Source organism: Aythya marila (genome assembly GCF_965140915.1).
Source record: "Aythya marila genome assembly, chromosome: 2".
Taxonomy (NCBI): Eukaryota; Metazoa; Chordata; class Aves; order Anseriformes; family Anatidae; genus Aythya; species Aythya marila.
Genome location: NC_139043.1, coordinates 62,931,645 through 62,951,154, shown reverse-complemented (window position 1 = coordinate 62,951,154; position 19,510 = coordinate 62,931,645). Strand labels below are relative to the sequence as shown.

Genomic DNA, 19,510 nt, shown 5'->3' with positions numbered 1-19,510 from the left:
ATACAGTATTTAATATTTGATAGTAAAAGCAACAAGCAACATGAAGACTATGTACCTGCATACATTAATTTTGTCAGTAACAGCAATCAGTAACCAAACACATTCACTGTCTTTGCACAGATATACCATACGTTGGGCAACAGAGAAGAGCCAACACCTGTCATAACAAAGTTTTTTTCTGTTGCATCTCAAAAAGACAGTTCAGTCATCTGAAGTTAATATAAGTAAAACCTGTGTATGTTTATATAGATACATACACGCACACAAACATCTATGTAATGATTTCATTTCTAGAGCAGTAATTTTGCCTGGAAACAGTAAACTCAGGCTCATTCATTTCATTTAATTCTAATAGTATGTGATTATCTTTAGATTAGTAAACAGTAATTTCCATTACCTTTTCCAATGCAAATTTGGCATTTCCTACAGAAGACAATGATAGCTTGTGGGATCCAACAAGGATGAAATTAGTAGTGCGTACTGCATTAGGGCCACCTGGACTGGCCATGGCTGTGGAGAAAAGTTCAAGGCAAGTTGTAATACAACATGCAACTGAGATGCTGCAGTGTGTAAGTGGCCACGTATGTACTACTGTATAAATGCCCTATTCAGTACTGCAAAAGAAGCACTCTTTGCAGTACAGCCCAGCAGCACATTCAGACAGGATCTTTATATACCCCATTGCTCAACAGCAGACCTTTTTTGTTGTTGTTAAAAAGCTTTGAAACATTTGCAAAGGATAAGATAATTCACTTTAAGAGATGTGATGGGGACAGAGCACACTCTAGGGCATACCACAAAGCACACATACTGTGCAACAGGGACTCGAGAAGAGGTCAAGAGATTTGGAAGTCAACACACTGCAGTCTTCCAGAACTCGCATGCTTGCATTTCTGTACCAATAGAAACAAGCCACATGGCTTAGACACAGGGATCAGACTAGTTGCAGCAGCATTGTAGACATCTCAGTTAGCTCATGAGCTCCTTATTGCTACGATTTTGTACTAAAGCTAGCTCAAGTATGTCAAACTTAAAGTAGGCAAATGTATAACCCATTTATAAGTGGTCAGAGAAACTCATAGATGCTATTCTCCTTCTTCCCAAGTGTCAGAAAAACATGTTAAAAACACTACATAAAAATACTTGATAATCTGTTCATATTTTCAAGAATCTCCAAGTTTTCTCTATATTACTTTGTTGATATGAGGCTCTAGTTTACATCTTAAAATTCATCTGATTCCATCACTTCAGGAACAGAATTTAAACTACAGTATCAGATGCATGATTTTGGTTTTGCAAAGAAGTTCCAAGAATAGTAACTTAGATATAATATTTAGCAATTGTAACTTGCAAACTGGCCTAATTCTGCATTCGTTAAATATAATTATCATGGTACAAGTATCATTTATTAATACACCACTTTTGATAGTGATGTTATTATTTATCTTGATATAACATGCTTAGATTCTGCTTACCTGGAGTAAGAAGGGTGCTTTTCTAGAAAGAGAGAAAAACAAAAGCTTAGAGGGAAAATAGTTTGAGAATTCTACAGAACACTAAGATACATTGAGAGAAACTAGATTTGAAGTAATTGAAAAAAATTAAATCCAGATAAACATGCACTAACTGCATATTTCCAGCATCATCTATTCAGAGCTATTACCTATTTCTTGAGCTGATGCTGAAGACTTTGGCAGAAAGCTGCACAGTTTAGGTTCAAGTAAGGGACACAAGAAGCCTGTTATAGGCACAATCTTATTAAGTATGGGAATACAGCCTTTGGAAGTAGTTGTATTTAGAGCCTGTTACAGTATTACATTCATACTTACCGAGGTAATAGATGTTAATAATCTCTTTGGAGTGATAACCTGCAAAAAAAAAAAAAAAAACACACAATGAATGCATTTGGATTTCATACTACTTACGTTGTCCATTACATTAACATGAAAATTAGACTTTAAGGCTTATCATCTAAATCAATTTTGAACACATACTAGCTGTTTTTATAAGTCTTGTTTTTTGAACCCAAAGTGACTGTAGTGACTTTCCGTGGAAAAAATTCTATGCATCAAAGATGTACTGCAGAAAAGTTTATACTAGTCTATCGCATACTTAACATGTATCTGAGAAAACAATGTTGGTAGACCTTTTTCTTTTTTGCAGCATGGCTTCAAAGTTACATTTGCTTATTAAAGATAGATATTAACAAGTACAGAGATGTTCAGTGTGCTACTGCTGTACGTTATCTATACTTCCAGGTGAAAGTCCCCAAGTCTGAAATGAGACTGTATATTAAAAATGAACTAGAATTATGTATGCATCTATTCTTGAACCTGAAAGACAAATACAATAATATTGTCAAAAAGCAGCTACAGTATGCCATCAGCCCCACATTAGCTACTTACCTTGAGTGCCACAAAAACATTCAGTATTAAGTGAAGATTTCTGTGAACTAAGACACAGGATAGAAAAACCCCAGACTTCAAACTGGTTTTATTGGGGGATAGGTGGAAGCACATTTTCACTGCAATATGGAAGTAAAAATTTAAGGAATGTACTGTTCTCAGAGACAGGATTTTAAGCATTAATCCCATTTTCTTTGGAGGATGCTCAAGTTCCTCATTTTTACAGTGAGACATCTTAACAAGGAGGAAATGGGACCTAAAACTGTCAAAGCACTATGTGCCCAACTGTTGGAATGGCAAGCAGAAAGTCACCTCTAGTGAGGTGCTGGCTTGTTTTGGGTCACAAAGCCTTAATGAAGCTTTTTAATGAAGCACGAGCAGTTGAAGTGTGTGTGCTACGAAGGCTGAAGCATTTACTTCCAATGCACTATTAAAACATTTGCTTTAGAAATAAGCACCTATTGCTTTTACTTAACGCTGGAAAGAAAAAAAAACATTGTAGTTGATCAATAGAACTTTTAAGACAAATCAAACTGCAGGGTAGGGCATACTGACTTATGGAATTTAAGTAAAATGGAGAATAAGGGTAAATCGTTATCAAGGGCAACCACACTTATTAAATAAAAAGTCTGCAAAGCACAGCATTTTGCAGAATTAATAAGACTGTCTCCCCAAATGGATTTCAGATTCAAAATGCTGAAGGTCCAATCCACTAATAGCTGCAGGACTCTTTAACCCATCTGTTATTGCAGATGTTACATAAAAGAACAAGAAGAGTGAAAGCAACAGATTGTCTAAAACTATTAGTCAGTTTATCCCTGAAAACTGCAGTCATCTTAGTGTACCTTCTGTTGAAATACAACATAGTGATTTTCATGTTCCATTTACCTTAGATTTATTTGCCTTTTTCCTTTTATCTATGCTTACAACTTCTTTTCTCTGCACCTGTAAGGCAAGAAGGTATTAAGAAAGCATGACATATCATTCTCCCTTATGTATCCTCTTGACAGAGCCTGATACATACCAAACTGTAAACTTCTAGATTTATTTCAAAGTCATTTGACACATCATGCCTAAAAGGGAGAAGTGGAAAACAAGTTAAACCGCAGACTGCAACAAAGAAGGCTTTTTTGTTGTTATTAAGTGTTACTCATTGCTTCTTCCCTCCTCCTGTTCCCTAAAACTCTGCAAGGAGTAACTAGGAATATCTAGGTTCTACTCAGAGAAGCTTAGTTTGACTATTAGTCAGCGCTATCACTCTTACTAGTAAGCCCTTGTTTGTTCATTCCTACAGGTCAATAGGGATGTCTGAAATCCTTTCACTTCTGCAATACTACTCCCCAGTGCAAGCAGCATTGCTATTCCTAAAACCCCAAGGTTTACTACCTCAAGATGCTTTCTAGAACTCCAAGAACAAAAGTGAAGGAGGGATAAGGGGTAAAAAGAATACATTTACCATTTCTCAAAATGCACTCCTTCAGTCCACTGCTGGCCCACATTTCCACAGAGAAAAACTGCTTTCTAAATGAGTGTACTGGACTTTAAAAGTGAAGTGGTTTTTTGTTGTTGTCTTTTTTTTTTTTTTTTAAACAAACCAGCCATTTGAATTTACATCCTTTTAGCTAACATTTGAGAATTGAAGCTTTAGTTTTAACAATACTATTTTTGAGACACCAAAACCAAATAACTATATAAAGTGTTAGTTGCTGCAGAAGAAACACTATCTCAGAGAGCGATTTATTCATCATTAGAGGTTCTAGGGGCTAACAATCATAGAAAAAGCAATAGACAAATTAGCTGATGAATGGTGGAATAAATCTAGATTACTCATTTCAAGAGTACATTCTAGCTATTTCTTAAGTCTAGAAACACTCATACCACAAGGCCTCACCTTATTTGTTTGGGGAATAAAGCATTCTTATATAAAAATGTTATTGAAAATATTTATATATGCTCCATCAGAGATGGAAGTGGCTCCAGAAGTGTCTTTACACTTATACTTACATAGTAAACGTTGTAGTAAAAGTAAGAGCATCTCCAGTCAGGGAGCTGGTGGTGCTTGCTAATGGAGTTGCAACTATATTTTCTGCTCCAGATCTCAGTATTATCACATAGTAGTAGTTTGCTGCTTCTGTAAATATATTTCAGATTTAGATGGTTTTGTTAGCAAAAGTTGTCCAAGTATCCAAAGAAATCTAGAGTACTACACTGCCATTAAACATGCCTCTGTTTCATTCGTATTCCAAATTTGTATTTAGTTGAGATTCACTTAAAAAAATAATTCTGAAAACAAGTTATTTTTCCTAATGTGTCCACTACTGAAGTCATCTTCACAGAATTCACAAGTGCATTATGGCCTGGTGCATCTCAGGCCAGACCTATACTACCCAGTACATAAGAGGAAGATCTTTCAGTCAGACTGAGAAATTAATCTTAGTTCATTATTCCCTAGGCCTACCAGCTTAACCACACATCAGCTTTTACTTTTTTTGCCCATTCGCATAATTTTCAGTCCTGTGAATGAGCTTGTTGTCAAGGCAATCAATTTCCCTAACTTTTCACATAAGGAAAAAGACTACAAGAGCATATCTCAGTAGTGTCAGATGACTTGAAGGTTTGGTGTTTGTGCACCAAGTTGATGCATTGAATAATGTCATGTTAAAAACAAAACAGCTTGGTTGGTCTGTTACGTAGGACAAGTCAGCTTTCAGAACAAGTGGTCTGCAGTCCAGTAAGCATCAGTTTGTAAGCTTTATATCTGACATTCTCTTTGGAGATAATGATTCATAGAGTTTATTCTGGTGCACAGTATATAGCAAATGCTGCACTTCCAGAATACAATTTTGATGACAAGTAATTCTTAGTTGTTTGTTTAGGCAATTCAGTTGCAAGAATTACTGAAAATAAACTTCTGTTTGTTTTCCATTGAAGAGATTTTTCTATAAACGCAGATAAATTCTCTCATACAACAAAAACTATACCGGTGTCAGAAGGTTAAATGGGAATACCAGACATAATCTATGTTTTTTGTAATATAAAATATATTTTTAGTATCTTCAAATATATATTTGATAGCATAATTAAAAAGAAAGCAAGAAATGCTACATACGAATTCATAAGAAGTTCTGGAACAAGTATTAAATAAGAAATGTCCAATGACTTTTGCTCTCAAATTTTAGTGAAGTAAGAAGTACGACCCTGTTAGAACCCAGCTACAATCAAGTTTCACAACATCATTACAAAAAAAGCACTCATTGCAGCCGTGCAGATTCTTTAAACAATCACTTGACAAAGAAGCTTACTAAGGTCCAGAGACTATCCTGGAACAAAGATATTCTTCTCAGAAGAGTGGTCAAGCATTGGAACAGGTTGCCCAGGGAGGTGGTGGAGTCACCGTCCCTGGGAGTGTTCAAGGAAAGGTTGGACATGGTGCTGAGGCACATGGTTTAGTTGGTGACAGTGGTAGTAGGATGATGGCTGGACCAGGTGATCTTGGAAGTCTTTTCCAACCCTAATGATTTTATGATTCCCAGATACTATTCCAAAACAAAAGAAAAAATACCCACCTTAATGACTTAAATATAGCAGATAATAGATAACTGATATTTATAAATTAGAGTATTTTGGGGTGTTAACAGGACAAGAAAATATTTAGTCACTGTTTCAGAGCACCTCAGAAGTCAGAATTTACATAATGATATTTAGTACTAGACTTGCATCCATGGAAAAATCCCAAGGCAGTAAGAAACGCCTGAAACAAAAGTTTTACTTCCTTCCCAACAAGTTAGAAAAATAAGTTTCCGTGGTTCTTTAAGACTGGGCTGGTGAAAGTCACTCTAATGTCTTTTGAGCATCACAAGCCAGAAGATGATGACACTAAGGAGACCAGGGTGAAAAAAAAAAAAATATATTGCAAACTTAGCCAAAAACAGACTGATTAAGTGTACTTGCTAAGTTTTCCATTGCACCCAGAGTTCTGAGGAGCACCAACACATAGGACAAGAAAAAAAAGCAAACAAGAAGAATAAAGCAAATCTATGTAGGAAAATTGGGGAAACACTGGAGAGAAGGTGTGTAACTTTCAGTTGCTACTCTTACCTGGTTTTTGAACTGTGCCACAAACAAAGTCTGCTTTTAGAGGTAGACGCATCTCTGAAATAGAAACAGATCCCCTGGATGGAGTAAACTCAGAAGATGTGGAAGCAGCTTTATTCCTTTTAAGAAGAGGTCCCTCACTCTTCAGTTTATTTAATTCTTCCAACAAAGCAGTTCTCTTCTCAGCTGTGTAGAGAAATTCATGAATTGTAGTTGTAAGACGGTAAGTAGTACTGAACATAAACTTTTTTTTTAAACCACAGGTATGCAAAATGCAACATAAATGTTAATCACCTTTCAAAGAAGTAGGAATATTTGGGACAAGAAAGATCAGAAGTATTTCCCTGCCTACTGTAAAAATTGAGACAATAGATATTTTCACCTCTTTTTCCACATTAAGAGCTATAGATAGGCAAGTAACATCATAAATGGATTTTTTAGACTACAGTTCTTCTGAGAAGAACTAAAAAAATCTGACTTGCATCTGAAAACCTACTTGCAAAGAGAAGTAGTCTCTCTGCTTCCGCTTCCTCTTGAGACCCTTTTCCATGTTCTTCATCAAAACAGCAATTCAGAGCTTGGCTGGCTTGATAAATCACTGTCTGCTGCATGTTAATCTCATTATTAAGCTCCTATAGTAAAACATGGATTAAAATAATTAGAAAGAAACAGCTTTACAGTTATGTCAAAAAAATGAAGCTGAATGCCTTGAGACTTACATTTTGGCTATGCTTCAGAAAAGTTACAGAAGTAAACCACAAGAAACCTTGCAGCTTACAGTTTTACTTCTGCAAACAAATAATTCCAGCTCAACTTTATTCTACCCCAGAGGTAATTTAAATATGGTGGTGAGTATGTGTGTTATATCCAGGATAGTTTTCCGTTTGACCACTGGCGGCAGCAGCTAAACAGAAAGAAAATCAGCAGCATACACGATGAGGCACCAGTGAAGATCAGAACATTGCCTACTGAAAGAACGTGGCTGTGAATCCTGCCTGAATCAGAGACGACAAAACATAATTCCCCATCCTCTTTTCAAAACAATGTCTTGTTTTTTTCAGACAAGTACTTTATAGCGTGATCCTATTAAAGGATGCATTAGCTCATCAAGTTATGTTGTATGATCCCATGCTATTAAGCCTTTATGCACAACAACCTAATTTAACATACTACTTGAAACAGCAAGTGTTCTGGCCATTTGAAGGTTGAATTAGGTTAAGAAATATTACATCAGCAGAAAGATTTTAAAAACATTAGATACCTGCATCTTCTTTTTGATATTGATTTGATCAGATGGCCCATTCTTTTTTGTTTCTAGTTTGGAAGCAACATCTTCTTTGCGAACAATGACTTGCTTTATTGAAGGACGATCAACTTCTTTAAGTCTTTGAGATCTATATGCATCAACACTTTTAAAACAAGGAACAGTGTTAAATGCATTTTGCACACTTGCCAAGCATTTTTATACATACACACTTTTATTTATGCACCTACATACATACATCAGTCAGTATTTTCCATTGTGATTAAACAGTTTAAAAAGAAAAGTACTTAACTCATTTTAAATTTAAGCAACAGGTCACAGAGGTGACCTTTGGTAAAGGCTGAGAACTTTAAGAAGCTTCTTTTGTAGTTTAAGCAGTTTAAATCTTCCACTAGAAGAGTTAAAAAATGCCATGCGGCATCTTAACTCATGTACTTACAGAATCTTTTCTATTTTATTACCTATACAGGAGGTTGCGATCTTCTGACGTAGAGCTAATACTGTCTCCAGATTCTGCCCTGGGGACTTTAGTCCTTTGGAACTTATCAGACTTCAGACTTACATCACTGACACTGCTATCTCCACCGGTTGACTTAGAAGGAGAAACAAAGGCCTAGGGAGATGAAAAAGTTATATTACAAATATCTGTTCATGTTAATCATGACGTATTTCCTCCTACCTTTATAAGTTTTATGATTACATATATGCAGTACTTTTAGAGGAAGCAGAATATTATTTAAGCAGATAGTTTACAAATATTTCCTAGGATGAAGGGGGCACTGTTTTTGTTTTTTAAAGATGCTAATAGATGAACTTCCAGCACTTTTCACCATTAGCTCTCAAACTAGTCCAGTTAAATAATTAAGATCTTTGCTAGTAACTGCTTCATTGAATGCATGCATACAAGTCCAGTGTGAGTAATAGATCTATATATTAAAGCTTGATTTAGCAAAAGCTAAATCACTTGTTTAGCATAGCAGGTGCTATTTTATTTCCAGAGGAAAAAAAAAAAAAACTTCAGAAGTTTTAACTTATTATGCTGTCACTAGCAAAGCATCATTTGACTTTAGTATTTGCCCAGGTATCACAATACACTAAAACATAACCATTCACAAGCAAGCATCACATCTCTTGAAAACAAAGAAGCCCTTCCCCACCTCCCAAGAGCTCTCACCTCTGGACCAACAGATTCCACTAGAGGAGTTAACAGAGACATTGATGAAATATTTAGTGACTCTTCCTGCTCATCCTCATCACTTTCACCTTCTAGGTTCATGCTCATTTCTTTCTTCAGCTTTTCTATATCTGGACCATCCTCTTGAAGAATTTCAAAGATTTCACTTATCACTTTTGAGCTATTCATTTCATCATCCACACTCATTTCACCTTCACATACATCATCTGAAAAGGGATGTTTAAAGAAATATTAGTAGCATCAAGACAGTATTTCTGTTTATATAAGACTAAAGAGTTGACAGAACAAACCAACCATTTTCACTTTTCAAGCAAGATCAATTTAAAAGCACTATAGTCAGGCAAGTAGAATCCTAAATTTTACTTCCATCCTCATTTTACTTACTATTAGCCCTTAAGCTGCATAATTCCCCAATGGGGGTACAGAGAAGCAAAACAGAGATGCTCTTGTTAGACAAGTTTCAACATTTCAACTCAAGCAAATCTGAAACTGCAGTCTCCCATAGTACACTAGTTATTGATGTCCTTTCCCAGATGTTTACCATCAGTTTTGGTATTTATTGAAGACAAAAATTATGACAGATTTACATAAAACAAGTCAGGAAACCAATTACAAAGCATATACATGTGTCAGCAAATGTAGAGAATTCATTATTCAGACCTGAAAGACATTAACACTGGTGGACAAGTGAGAACAGATAGCTAAGCACATTAATATGCATCTAATCAATACAAACCATTCCGTTTCTCAGCAAGTTGTTCAAGTTGAGAGACAGATACCGCTTTTACAGGGCTCTTTGGCTGAGTTGTCTCCACAGGACTGGAATTATCAGTCTCTTCACATTTAGGAGCATCTGAGAAGTTCAAAGAAGTCAGTAAAGATTGTCTAGCCTTTTGTTTTACGTATTTAAAGTACTGAGATTTGGAAGATTCTTAATGTAGCTGACAACTTACAAAAACACTGCTAAGTCAAGTTACACTGCTGTCAAAACGAGTACCAGAATACACATCCTCCACAACCAGCGCAGCTAAACTTCTGTATCATCAGAAAATTGATAGCATGAGAAAAATGCTGAAGCCATAGCAGAGTGCAACCACTCCAGCAAAATGGAATTACAACAAAAAACTCCACGCGCAAGCCCAACCTAAAAGCAGCATATTATCCTGCATTTATAGACACGTGTTTGAGAGCCTGTTTGCCCATAAAGTGTATAAGCAGCATTTAAAGAAGTTCACTGTTTTCGAAGAACTCAGGGCTCTCACTCAACATCAGATGGGATGTCATAAGCTTCTCAATTTTTTTTTTTTATATCTCCTACTAAAATAATTAATGTCATAACAGGATACTGACAAGGGAAGAGTTTGTGTAAGTTCAGATACTCAGGTACAGTGTAAATGAAGTCTGTAACTGGCCCTTCTCATGCACTAAACTCAGCATACATGAAGATGTGAAACATCAGTAAACCTACTGAGAAAAAGGCAAAGGCAGTCTGCCTTGCCAACCCTTCAAGCAGTACAGGGGTACAGAATGCCATTGTATGAGAAGATTTTTATGAGGAGACTTAGGCAAATCAGCAACCAAATAAGGTCATACTGAGGTCCAGTTCCAGTCATCGGTACTACTACTCTCTTTATCCACGTATGAATGCTAAGGGCAATGCTTCAGTCCAGTATTAACCACAGATAGACAGTGACAGTTCTCACCTGAAGATTCTACACTGGGAGACTTTGGTGGCCTGTCATCTGCTGGTATGTCTTCAGCTGATCCAGAAGCAGTGGCATGGGAACGAGGAGAACGTTTTGGACTAGCTTGAGATGGGCTATCCTGCAAAAAAACAAGAATATAGTATGTTCAGGTGCCAGTGTTCAAAGTGACTAACAAATACTGCCTGAGACAAACACGTTGTAGTACCTGCTAGAATAAAAAAAAAAAAAGGTTACCTATCCAATATCAAGAAAGACCCTAAATAAGAAAGTCAGATGAAGTAGTAAATACGAAATTGAGTGGTTGTGTGAAGAGCTTCTAGGATGGTCTTTTTTGGGGTGGGGAAGACATAATATTTATATATTAAAAATAAGCGCACATTTCTTACATAAGATTATACGTAGTAGCACACTAGCCATCAAAAATAACTATTCAGCTCAAGTCAGTATCACTTGTCTCTAACTGATTCTATTAGAGGAAAAAATCCAGTGCTTCATTTATTATCATACAGTGTACTTGAGGAGCAGTCTTGTGTAGCCTGGGTACTTATAAAGCTTAGATTTTCATCTTATCTACATTTGTGCCTCTACCTCCATGTTCAGAACACGTAAAAGCAATTCACACATCTTCTGATGCATGCAGCTAGCACATTACCATTTTAGCTTCTGGAAGTTTTCTCTTCGAACTTTCACTTCTCTCTGCGCCCCATAGATTGCCCCTGTCAAACCGGCCACGAATACATGCAAGTTCTCGTTCACGTTCCTAAGCAGATAAAAGGGGATAGGTGAAAAGTTGACAGGTTTAAGACATTGAGACAGTTCATATTCCTCAGGCAGGTGGAATCTTCCTCAAGCTTAAGTACAAGCTATGAAGGTAGCAAGTCATACCTGCTTAAGCTGAAGCGCTAAACTGGCAGTAGAGGAATTTTCATTTTGTTTGAGAAGCCTTTCCTGGATTGTCCGTGTATTTGGAGTGACAATGGGTGTTCTGTACCCTGGTGTATTCGTAGCAGGACTGCGTGCACTATGCTCTTGACAGCGTTCTCCAAAGCGTTCCAGGAAGGGCTTAATTCCTGATCCCCCTGCAGGAACAGTTATCTTGCTTAAAAGAAACTCAAACGGAAGTCACAACAGTTTTATATCCCACTGAAGGTTCTCAATGAAACAATTAAGATACAATACTAAGAGCTCTAAAGGAGACATTTTCTAAAAGCCAAACTTGAAGTGCCAGTCACTACTATAAGAGAACACTGAAGTTATTAAAGCAGCAAATCAGAGCAAATAGATGTCCTTCTCTTTCTAAGTTCCACATCCAATACACCAGTTTATTACTCCAATTGGTCTGTTTTTTCCAGTATTTCCCCTAAACCAACTTCATTTACATCTTTCATCTGAACAAGCATCCTACAACATAAGGGGGATACATTGTTTGAAATCCACTTCATTTTATCGAGCTTATCTTTCATAGTCTGCATATCTAGAGACACGCACTTGCTCTACTAGCCCTTATTTCAAGGAGTTCAGGCTGCCAGTCTACATTTCTAACCCAGCAAGCAGTTGAATGTAAAACGAGGGAAGGTCACTTGTTCTAACACCAGTGCTGTCACTGAAAGGAAAGATACTATACAAAATTAGAGTATCTACATGGCCATCAAGAAGGGAAGTATTTACTTTTGATTTCTTCTAACATACACATGCTCTCTTTTATTTCTTATCTACAGGATACTTGTTATAACCAACAGTTGCAAATAAGTTTTAAATAGTCTGAATTAATGTTAGTGGTATATATTTTTACATAAAGAAGAGTTGGATTGTTTTTGCTTTCAAGAGTTATTAAAAATACATCAAAAAATACCCTTGCAAAATATGGAAGCTGTACAACTTCTAATTATCATAGACTCCTTCAGTACTTTCCTGGAGTTATATCAGATAGCGTACATTTCGTGCTCTGTTACCATAAGTTAACTAGCATGTAGTTTTTCCAACACAGGTGGTTTGAACAAGGATTCATTGCAGCTGAAAGACAGCTTACCTGGTGTTGTGGGTTTATCCTTAGGTTCGAGTTGCACATGTGTTCCTTTGACTGGCTCTTCTTTGGACTGAACTGGTTGAGACAAAGTTGATTTTACTGGTTGCGTAAGTTTTTCAGTTTTCTGAGGGCTGCAGGGTTTCTCTATTAGTGGCCGTTGTACTTCAGATTCCTTAGGAGTGAGAACAGTGATGCTTGAGGATTGTGTTATAAAATTATTTGAATCCTTAACCAGAAAAATAGAAGGAGTAACATTAAAGTGTGACTGTACAATCATTCTCTGAGGATGAAAATGAAAGAAAACATTCTGCACAGCACACTATGTTTTATATTCCATCACAAATAGAAAGAACTGACAAACAATGTTGTACAATGTTTAAAGCATCTTGATCCAGTGTTTCAAATTGTTCCAGTATTTGATTCCATTATTTTTTTTGCCAGCTAGGTCAGGTAGTTTCTCATGTTTCCCTAAACAGGATAAGGCATTATTATTGCCATTTCATAAAAGGAAGAATAAGCATTTGGCACTATTAATTTCAGCAGGCTGTCTGAATTTCTATACAGCATTAATATTTAGAGTTTCAGACAGTTAACTACACGAAGTTATAGTGAAACCCCCAAAGGTTATTTGTTACTTTAAGAAACCCCTTCTGATAATCAAAAGGGCAGCAATTGATTACTTTGATACCAAAATTTACAAGGCTCATACACTCAGTTTCAGTCTCAAAAAAAAGCAAGTCTAAGCTGCTTCAGGTCTGCTGTTAAGAAAAGAACATGGGATTGCAATACAGGAAAAGCTGTAAATTAGCTAAGACTGCTCATGCTAAACATTTAAGTTTGTTAGCAACATTCAGATTAAACAGGTATGAGTTAACACTTGTCCCCCCAGTACCCAAATCAATTATTAATCAGCAATTAATCAGACACTCACCGCTATCTTTGAGCTTGCTGGTTTATTAATAGAAGCCTCAACAAGCCTTTGAGAACAGGATGCAGCTTCCTGCTTTACACTGCTACTATTGATTCTAGCAGATGCTCCACTTGTAGTGGACAATTTGGATAAACAAGTAGTGCCAGGCTGTTCTTGTGCATTGTTTTGCTTTGCAGATGGATGACTTAGGTCATCTTCCCAGGAGCCAATTGTAGCAGCAAGGTTAGCTAAACGGCCCCTTCTCCCAATAGGAGTATTGCTCCCCAGAGCATTAGGTGTCTGCTTCGGTGGAGAAACAGGCAGGTCTTTTGACTGGAGGGGGGACAGAGAAGTGCATTCAGAGGGATCTGGAAAAGAACACACATTTTCCTAATAAATTATATTGATAAATTATTTGCATTTAATATATTATTTGCATTTTGCTCTTTGTTGAGTTTATCAACAGTTAAATGCTGTTGAAAGCACTGAGACTAATCAAGTCAAAGTTCATTGCAAAGCCAACACTTTCAACCAAGTAGTTTACTAGTATTACATCACTGTTGTGATGAGCTTCATGCTAGTAGCAAAATGTCTAAAATTCAGCTGTAGTCAGCTTCGTTATTTTAGGCCTTTTCCAGTTCTGCCTACTAGAATTCTGTATGAAAACACCAACATTCTCACGCACACAAAAAATTGTCTACTACCACACTTTATTATCTATACAAACACTGAAAGACACTAGTACTAGAAACATACCCTCACTATCCCAGCAGCGTCGCTGTTCTGCCAGTTTCTGCATACGTGTTTTGACTGAAAGGGCTGCAGGAGTTTCTGGCTTGGTGTTTGTTTGTCCTTTCTCAAGAGGCTGAGCCAATGAAGCTCTGTTAGATGCAGTTACGTGCGACTCTGAAGTCATCCCAGGAGAATGATGGCTTGTGGAATTTGAAGGAACAGGCTGTACATTCTCTATACTGGAAGCCTGAGTCTCTGTATTGCTTGAGCAGAGCCTCTTAGATGGTGATGGTTTTGTATTAGGTTTCGCTGTATAGGTGGGAGTATTCAAGCAAATTAGCATTCAAATAATCAAAACATTCTCAGACTGTACAAAACTGCAATGCAAACAAAGTTAAGATGAATAATCTAATAGGCCTTTCAAAATCTGGCATGATCTTTGGCATTATATGATTTTTTTAAATAGCTTACTAATTATTTAGAGCAGCAGCTTTCAGGTTAAGTAAACATTAGCCATATTCCCTCAGGTAACTGCATTCATTGCTGTTTACTTTACAATAACCACTGAAGGGTTTTCACTTGCCATCAAAACAAAATAAAAATGAGACTAGCATCAAGAGACATCCTACAAAAAAATTCATAAAATTACCTTCTTCACCAGGAAAAGATGCCTGGTTACCAGTTTCTAGTAGAGGCTCTCTGACTCTCTTGGTCTGCACTGTAGGTCTTGCTCCCATGTTGGGCCGCCCAGCCATTTTCTTCTGCAGGTTCTCTCGCCTTGCTCGGGTTCGTTCAAGCAGTTTCTGAGTCAGTAAATCATGTTACTATACACTCCAGTGTTTTTACTGGTAACAGTTCAAACTAAAAATATTTCAATTTTTACTGTCATAAGCATATACCAAGATCCACAATACTAGAAATGTATAATAATTACACTAAGACAGATATGGCTCTCAGCTGCTGATAACTGATCCACTGTACTGCAATGTGACAGAAACATTTAAAGTTTGATTTCCTGATTAGCTATCCCTACCTCCTCCTGAAGAGGGAACAAAACAAACGTTTTCTACACTGTCATCGATACGGTTTTTCTGACTTCCTCCCATTCCTCACTGCAATAAGCCCTGATCTCCACACTTCTGTGTCACCATTGCAACACACACAGCTTCTCCCATTCTCAGGAAGTTAGATAAGAGTTAGCTCACACTGCAGCAAATTCCAAGCTACCTTCTTCCTATCTGGTCAGCCAGTTCATGTTTGTAGGCTATCTGAAGGGTTTCAGCCTACCAGATACCAGGCTCCAACACTTCCTTCATTGATTTGGGTCTTATCACCTAGCCACACAATTTCACAAAAACTGATGAAAGTTTGAGACATCTCTGTTAAATTAAGAACAGATGCAGCTACCCAATAGATTCCAAATTCCAGTTATTAAATCAATGAGTGTCTCTCATTAACTTGGTTTTCAAAGAAAATCAAGCTAGAGAGACAAGCAATGGCAAAAAATGGAGAAAAGAGGCTTTTATAGACCCTGAAGTAATCAGAAACATTAGATAGTAATTCCATTTTTTCACTGAACCACCATATGATAGTATCGAATGGTCAAGTCTGAATAGTTGTCTTCAACATGTTGCTGAAGATACGCTCAAGCATTTCTTGAACACTGACCTGATGGGCACTAACCCTCTAACAACAAAAAGGAAAAAAAAAGAAAAAAGATTAAAGTGGTTCTGAATAGTCCATAAGAAAAATAACAGGTTGTTAAAATACAGGAAAAAAGTGGCTATTACGCCATCTAAATCAAAGGTGAACTTCTTTTTGAGAAATAGTTAATGTCATAGCTGTCTCTCTAAATGTACAGGAGATTTATCACAATCTGTTTTGTGCAGGAAAATTTGCAACAAGGTGTCAATTAAACTTTAAGAAGTTCTTTCATTCCCTACCTTTTGGAACTTGGCATAGTATAATCATATTCCATATGAAATAACTGTTTCTATGAATGTTCTTCTACACTAGCAGAGAGTAATTCCTTATAGCACCCAAGTTTGAAATAATATTTTTTTTATACTGCATTTATAAATCAAGGTAATCTAAATAATGCTTAGTTACTACTTTGATCTAGGTTTCAAGGCACTCTGAGACAAGAAACTGTGTGGTCAAACCAATTGCCTTTAAAGGGAAGCATATAAACTGCACTTTTTTGGTGGCACATAAATTATTGTACGGACTGTGCCAGCCATTATCTACCCTGTCACATAGCAATTAAATACACATTTCGCATTTTTTAGCGTCTAAGGCTGAAGTCTTACACAATGTTTCATTGTAGGGCTACAAAGGACAAACAGAACATCAATCTCAACAGTTTTCTGAGAAAGCCTCTTCCCTAGCTTCCAAAGAAAGTGGGGGGAAAATTTTTAATAAAACCAGAAACACAAAGTGCCAGGAGTGCCTTCACTACATGTTGCATGCAGTTGTGTCCAGTTTTCTTCCTCCAACCCTCAAAAGGCTGAGCTACAAAGCATTCAAATGATACACACAAATAAAACATAGGCTGTACAGATTAACAGTGCTTCTTGCACAAATTTGAGTACATCTTCCAAAACAGTGTTTCTACAGTTCTATTCAAATGCAGTTGCATTCCTTTCCTGGGGTAGTTGAGTGAATTGGAGTTTCAGTTGCTACAAGGCGGATGTCATTTCACAGGAATGCATGCCTCTCTTGTTGATCTCCAAATCTCATTGGCTTTTTCCACCTCAAGTTTTCCGTGCAACTGCCATAATTCAAACTCTGCTATTACACACGATGAGTAAGCCAGTTACCAGAACTTAAGACTTACTTTTCAAGTTCATCATAAAGGCATTTACTATCAGTATATTCTCTGTGTGTTCTGATGACAGCCAACAACTCAAGAGTAGGACATACCTATTTCTTTATATCTAGGAATTTGAAAGCTATAATGTCATACTTAGAGGATTCACGGCGTGCATTGCAAAAGCACCTTCTAAAAATGAGAAAACATCTTCCCACTTTAAATGCTGACAGTCTTGCCTTTGAAGAAAAAAAAAAAAAAAAAAAAAAAAAAAACAATATGTATGTGTTAAGGTACATCTAAGAACTGTACTTAGCAGTCTTAGAGAAGACAGAGGCCCCCGTGTGACTACAAGAGTGCGCTGCAACTACCCTGGCTTTGCAAGCAAAATGAAGCAAAGGGAGCAAGTTTATCCACGGCACTGAAGGAACAGCTACTCTCAGACTTCACATATGCAAATCTTTTCTCAAGCAACTGCATCATTTTTTTCTCTTTAGTTATCCAGCACACTAGGATTTGTTCTACCAAACTAAGACCTTTGTACAAGAAAGTGAATTATATGATCAACTACCAACTGAAAGTCACAAATGATGTACTTATTGTGATTCTAAAAAACCATCTACCATCTCCTCAGCATTCCATATGAACAGTTTAGCTGACACCTTGCTTCTAAGATTAATCAAAAGAAACGTTACTTTAGAAATTGTCTGGTTCAAAAGCATTGCACTGTATTTTGCAGAAAGATTTAAGCTTGAAGTGATTGAGACTAACAAATTGGTTTTTTTGTTTGTTTTTTAACTGTAAGGTCAAGTGACTGAAAACTGAATTAACAGCATGCTTATTTTGGTCAGTTAAGAGTTGAATTACACTGCTTTACATAAGCACCACTTACAATGCCTCACCAGCTCACTGCAAACAGAAGAATAAAGTTATGTGCATACAAAAATTAGTAGTTAAGCTAAGAAAGGCCATATTTAAAAAAAAAAAATCTGGACATAGATACTTTACAGTAGGTGGCAATAAAGTTTCCTTTGCAGAAAACCTTTTTGAGGAATGTTAACAAACTTGGATTTAAATATGTTAATATTGGTCAGATTTTTAAATAACAGGAGTGTCCTCCACAGCACAGATGTTCTCGACAAGACAACATCTTAGGCATTTGGCAATACTAGCAAACATTTGAATGAAGTTTACACTAAGGAGTGGCCTCTGTGTTGGTCCTAGCTTTTCAAAGCCAGTTATCTACACAAAGGGCGTGCCGAGGTTGGAATATTTCCCAGCATGCAAAACCATTTCAAACCTGATTCAGTATTCTGGACTTGCCGTTTTATTTAAGACTAGCCTCATCATGTCACTCGCTTCCTATTAAGGAAGCAGTCTGTAGATGTTTACGCTTGGCAAACCTTACAAGGAGGTGGCACAAACCTGCCTTGGCAGGACAGATCAACACCTTACCTCGAGTTTCTTTAAGTCAAATCTGTACAGTCCACCTTTACAGGCACCTAATTTACTACAGGCATGGCAATCTGATGTGTAGATGGCTTTCAAGGGGAGGAAAGACTATTTCACCAACATAATTGACCTTTTTTTTTTTTTCTCCAATAATTCAGTTTTAAAAATTAATTTAGCTTTTGGTTAAATAGTCTGTGGACTCGTGGCCAATCGTTTTCCCTACGACATTTATTTGAGTTGTTAGAAGTCCGCTCTCTGGCTTCCCATCTGCCTGACATACGACCAGAGCAAAGCGCAGCATCCTCACCAAGTCCCCAGCCCTCACATAGACTCAGGGCATCCAACCCCAGCCACCCCATAACACAAGCACACACCCCAAACGCACCGTATTATTATGATAACTACGAGGGTTTTTTTTGTCATTTTTTAAAAAACGAGGAAGCTCGCCTGCAAACTGAAGTTCCCCATCTCGAGAGGCAGCGGAGCCAGAGAGGACGGCTTTCTAACGAGCCGCCGGCTGCTTTGGGAAGGCCAAGAGAAAGGCGGCCGCCCAAAGGCCCGGCAGTACCGGCAGCCACCCCCCGCCGTCCCCGGGCGCACCTCGGTGAAGGGGTCCATCGCCGACACCTCAACCTGCCTCAGCCCGCCCCAACCGCTCCGCCGTTTGAATTTCAGCGCCCGTTCCGCCTGCGCATGCGCCCGCCCGCTCCTCCCCGAGCAGGCGGGAAGTGGAGGGAGCGCTGCCCAATCAGCACGCTGCCCACCCCCCTCCCACCCCTCCCCTGCGTGAGGCGGCTTGGTCCGGCCGCCATGTTGGCCCTCCCCACCCTCCCCGGTAGCTTGCCTAGCGCCTCCCCCTGTCTCAGCCCAGAATAAAGAAAACCCGACTTTCTGTGAAATAAAAAACAGTGAGTTG

At 37.7% G+C, this 19,510-nt stretch overlaps 1 protein-coding gene across 1 annotated transcript in view; it reads right to left on the bottom strand.

Annotated features, from left to right (window-relative positions):
• The window catches only part of ANLN (anillin, actin binding protein), a 28,168-nt gene extending 8,906 nt beyond the window's left edge, over window positions 1-19,262 (bottom strand). The window contains exons 1-20 of the mRNA XM_082752751.1: window positions 19,195-19,262; window positions 14,983-15,136; window positions 14,358-14,642; window positions 13,623-13,969; window positions 12,695-12,917; window positions 11,551-11,744; window positions 11,318-11,425; window positions 10,663-10,783; window positions 9,696-9,812; window positions 8,939-9,165; window positions 8,226-8,377; window positions 7,762-7,909; window positions 6,997-7,132; window positions 6,504-6,686; window positions 4,410-4,536; window positions 3,430-3,478; window positions 3,294-3,350; window positions 1,830-1,868; window positions 1,476-1,497; window positions 398-510 (exon numbers count right to left, since the gene is read on the bottom strand). Of these exons, the coding sequence (XP_082608877.1) occupies window positions 398-510; window positions 1,476-1,497; window positions 1,830-1,868; window positions 3,294-3,350; window positions 3,430-3,478; window positions 4,410-4,536; window positions 6,504-6,686; window positions 6,997-7,132; window positions 7,762-7,909; window positions 8,226-8,377; window positions 8,939-9,165; window positions 9,696-9,812; window positions 10,663-10,783; window positions 11,318-11,425; window positions 11,551-11,744; window positions 12,695-12,917; window positions 13,623-13,969; window positions 14,358-14,642; window positions 14,983-15,136; window positions 19,195-19,212 (2,820 nt within the window). The 5' untranslated portion in view covers window positions 19,213-19,262. The remainder of the gene's footprint in view (window positions 1-397; window positions 511-1,475; window positions 1,498-1,829; window positions 1,869-3,293; window positions 3,351-3,429; window positions 3,479-4,409; window positions 4,537-6,503; window positions 6,687-6,996; window positions 7,133-7,761; window positions 7,910-8,225; window positions 8,378-8,938; window positions 9,166-9,695; window positions 9,813-10,662; window positions 10,784-11,317; window positions 11,426-11,550; window positions 11,745-12,694; window positions 12,918-13,622; window positions 13,970-14,357; window positions 14,643-14,982; window positions 15,137-19,194) is intronic.
• Window positions 19,263-19,510: the final 248 nt, after the last annotated feature.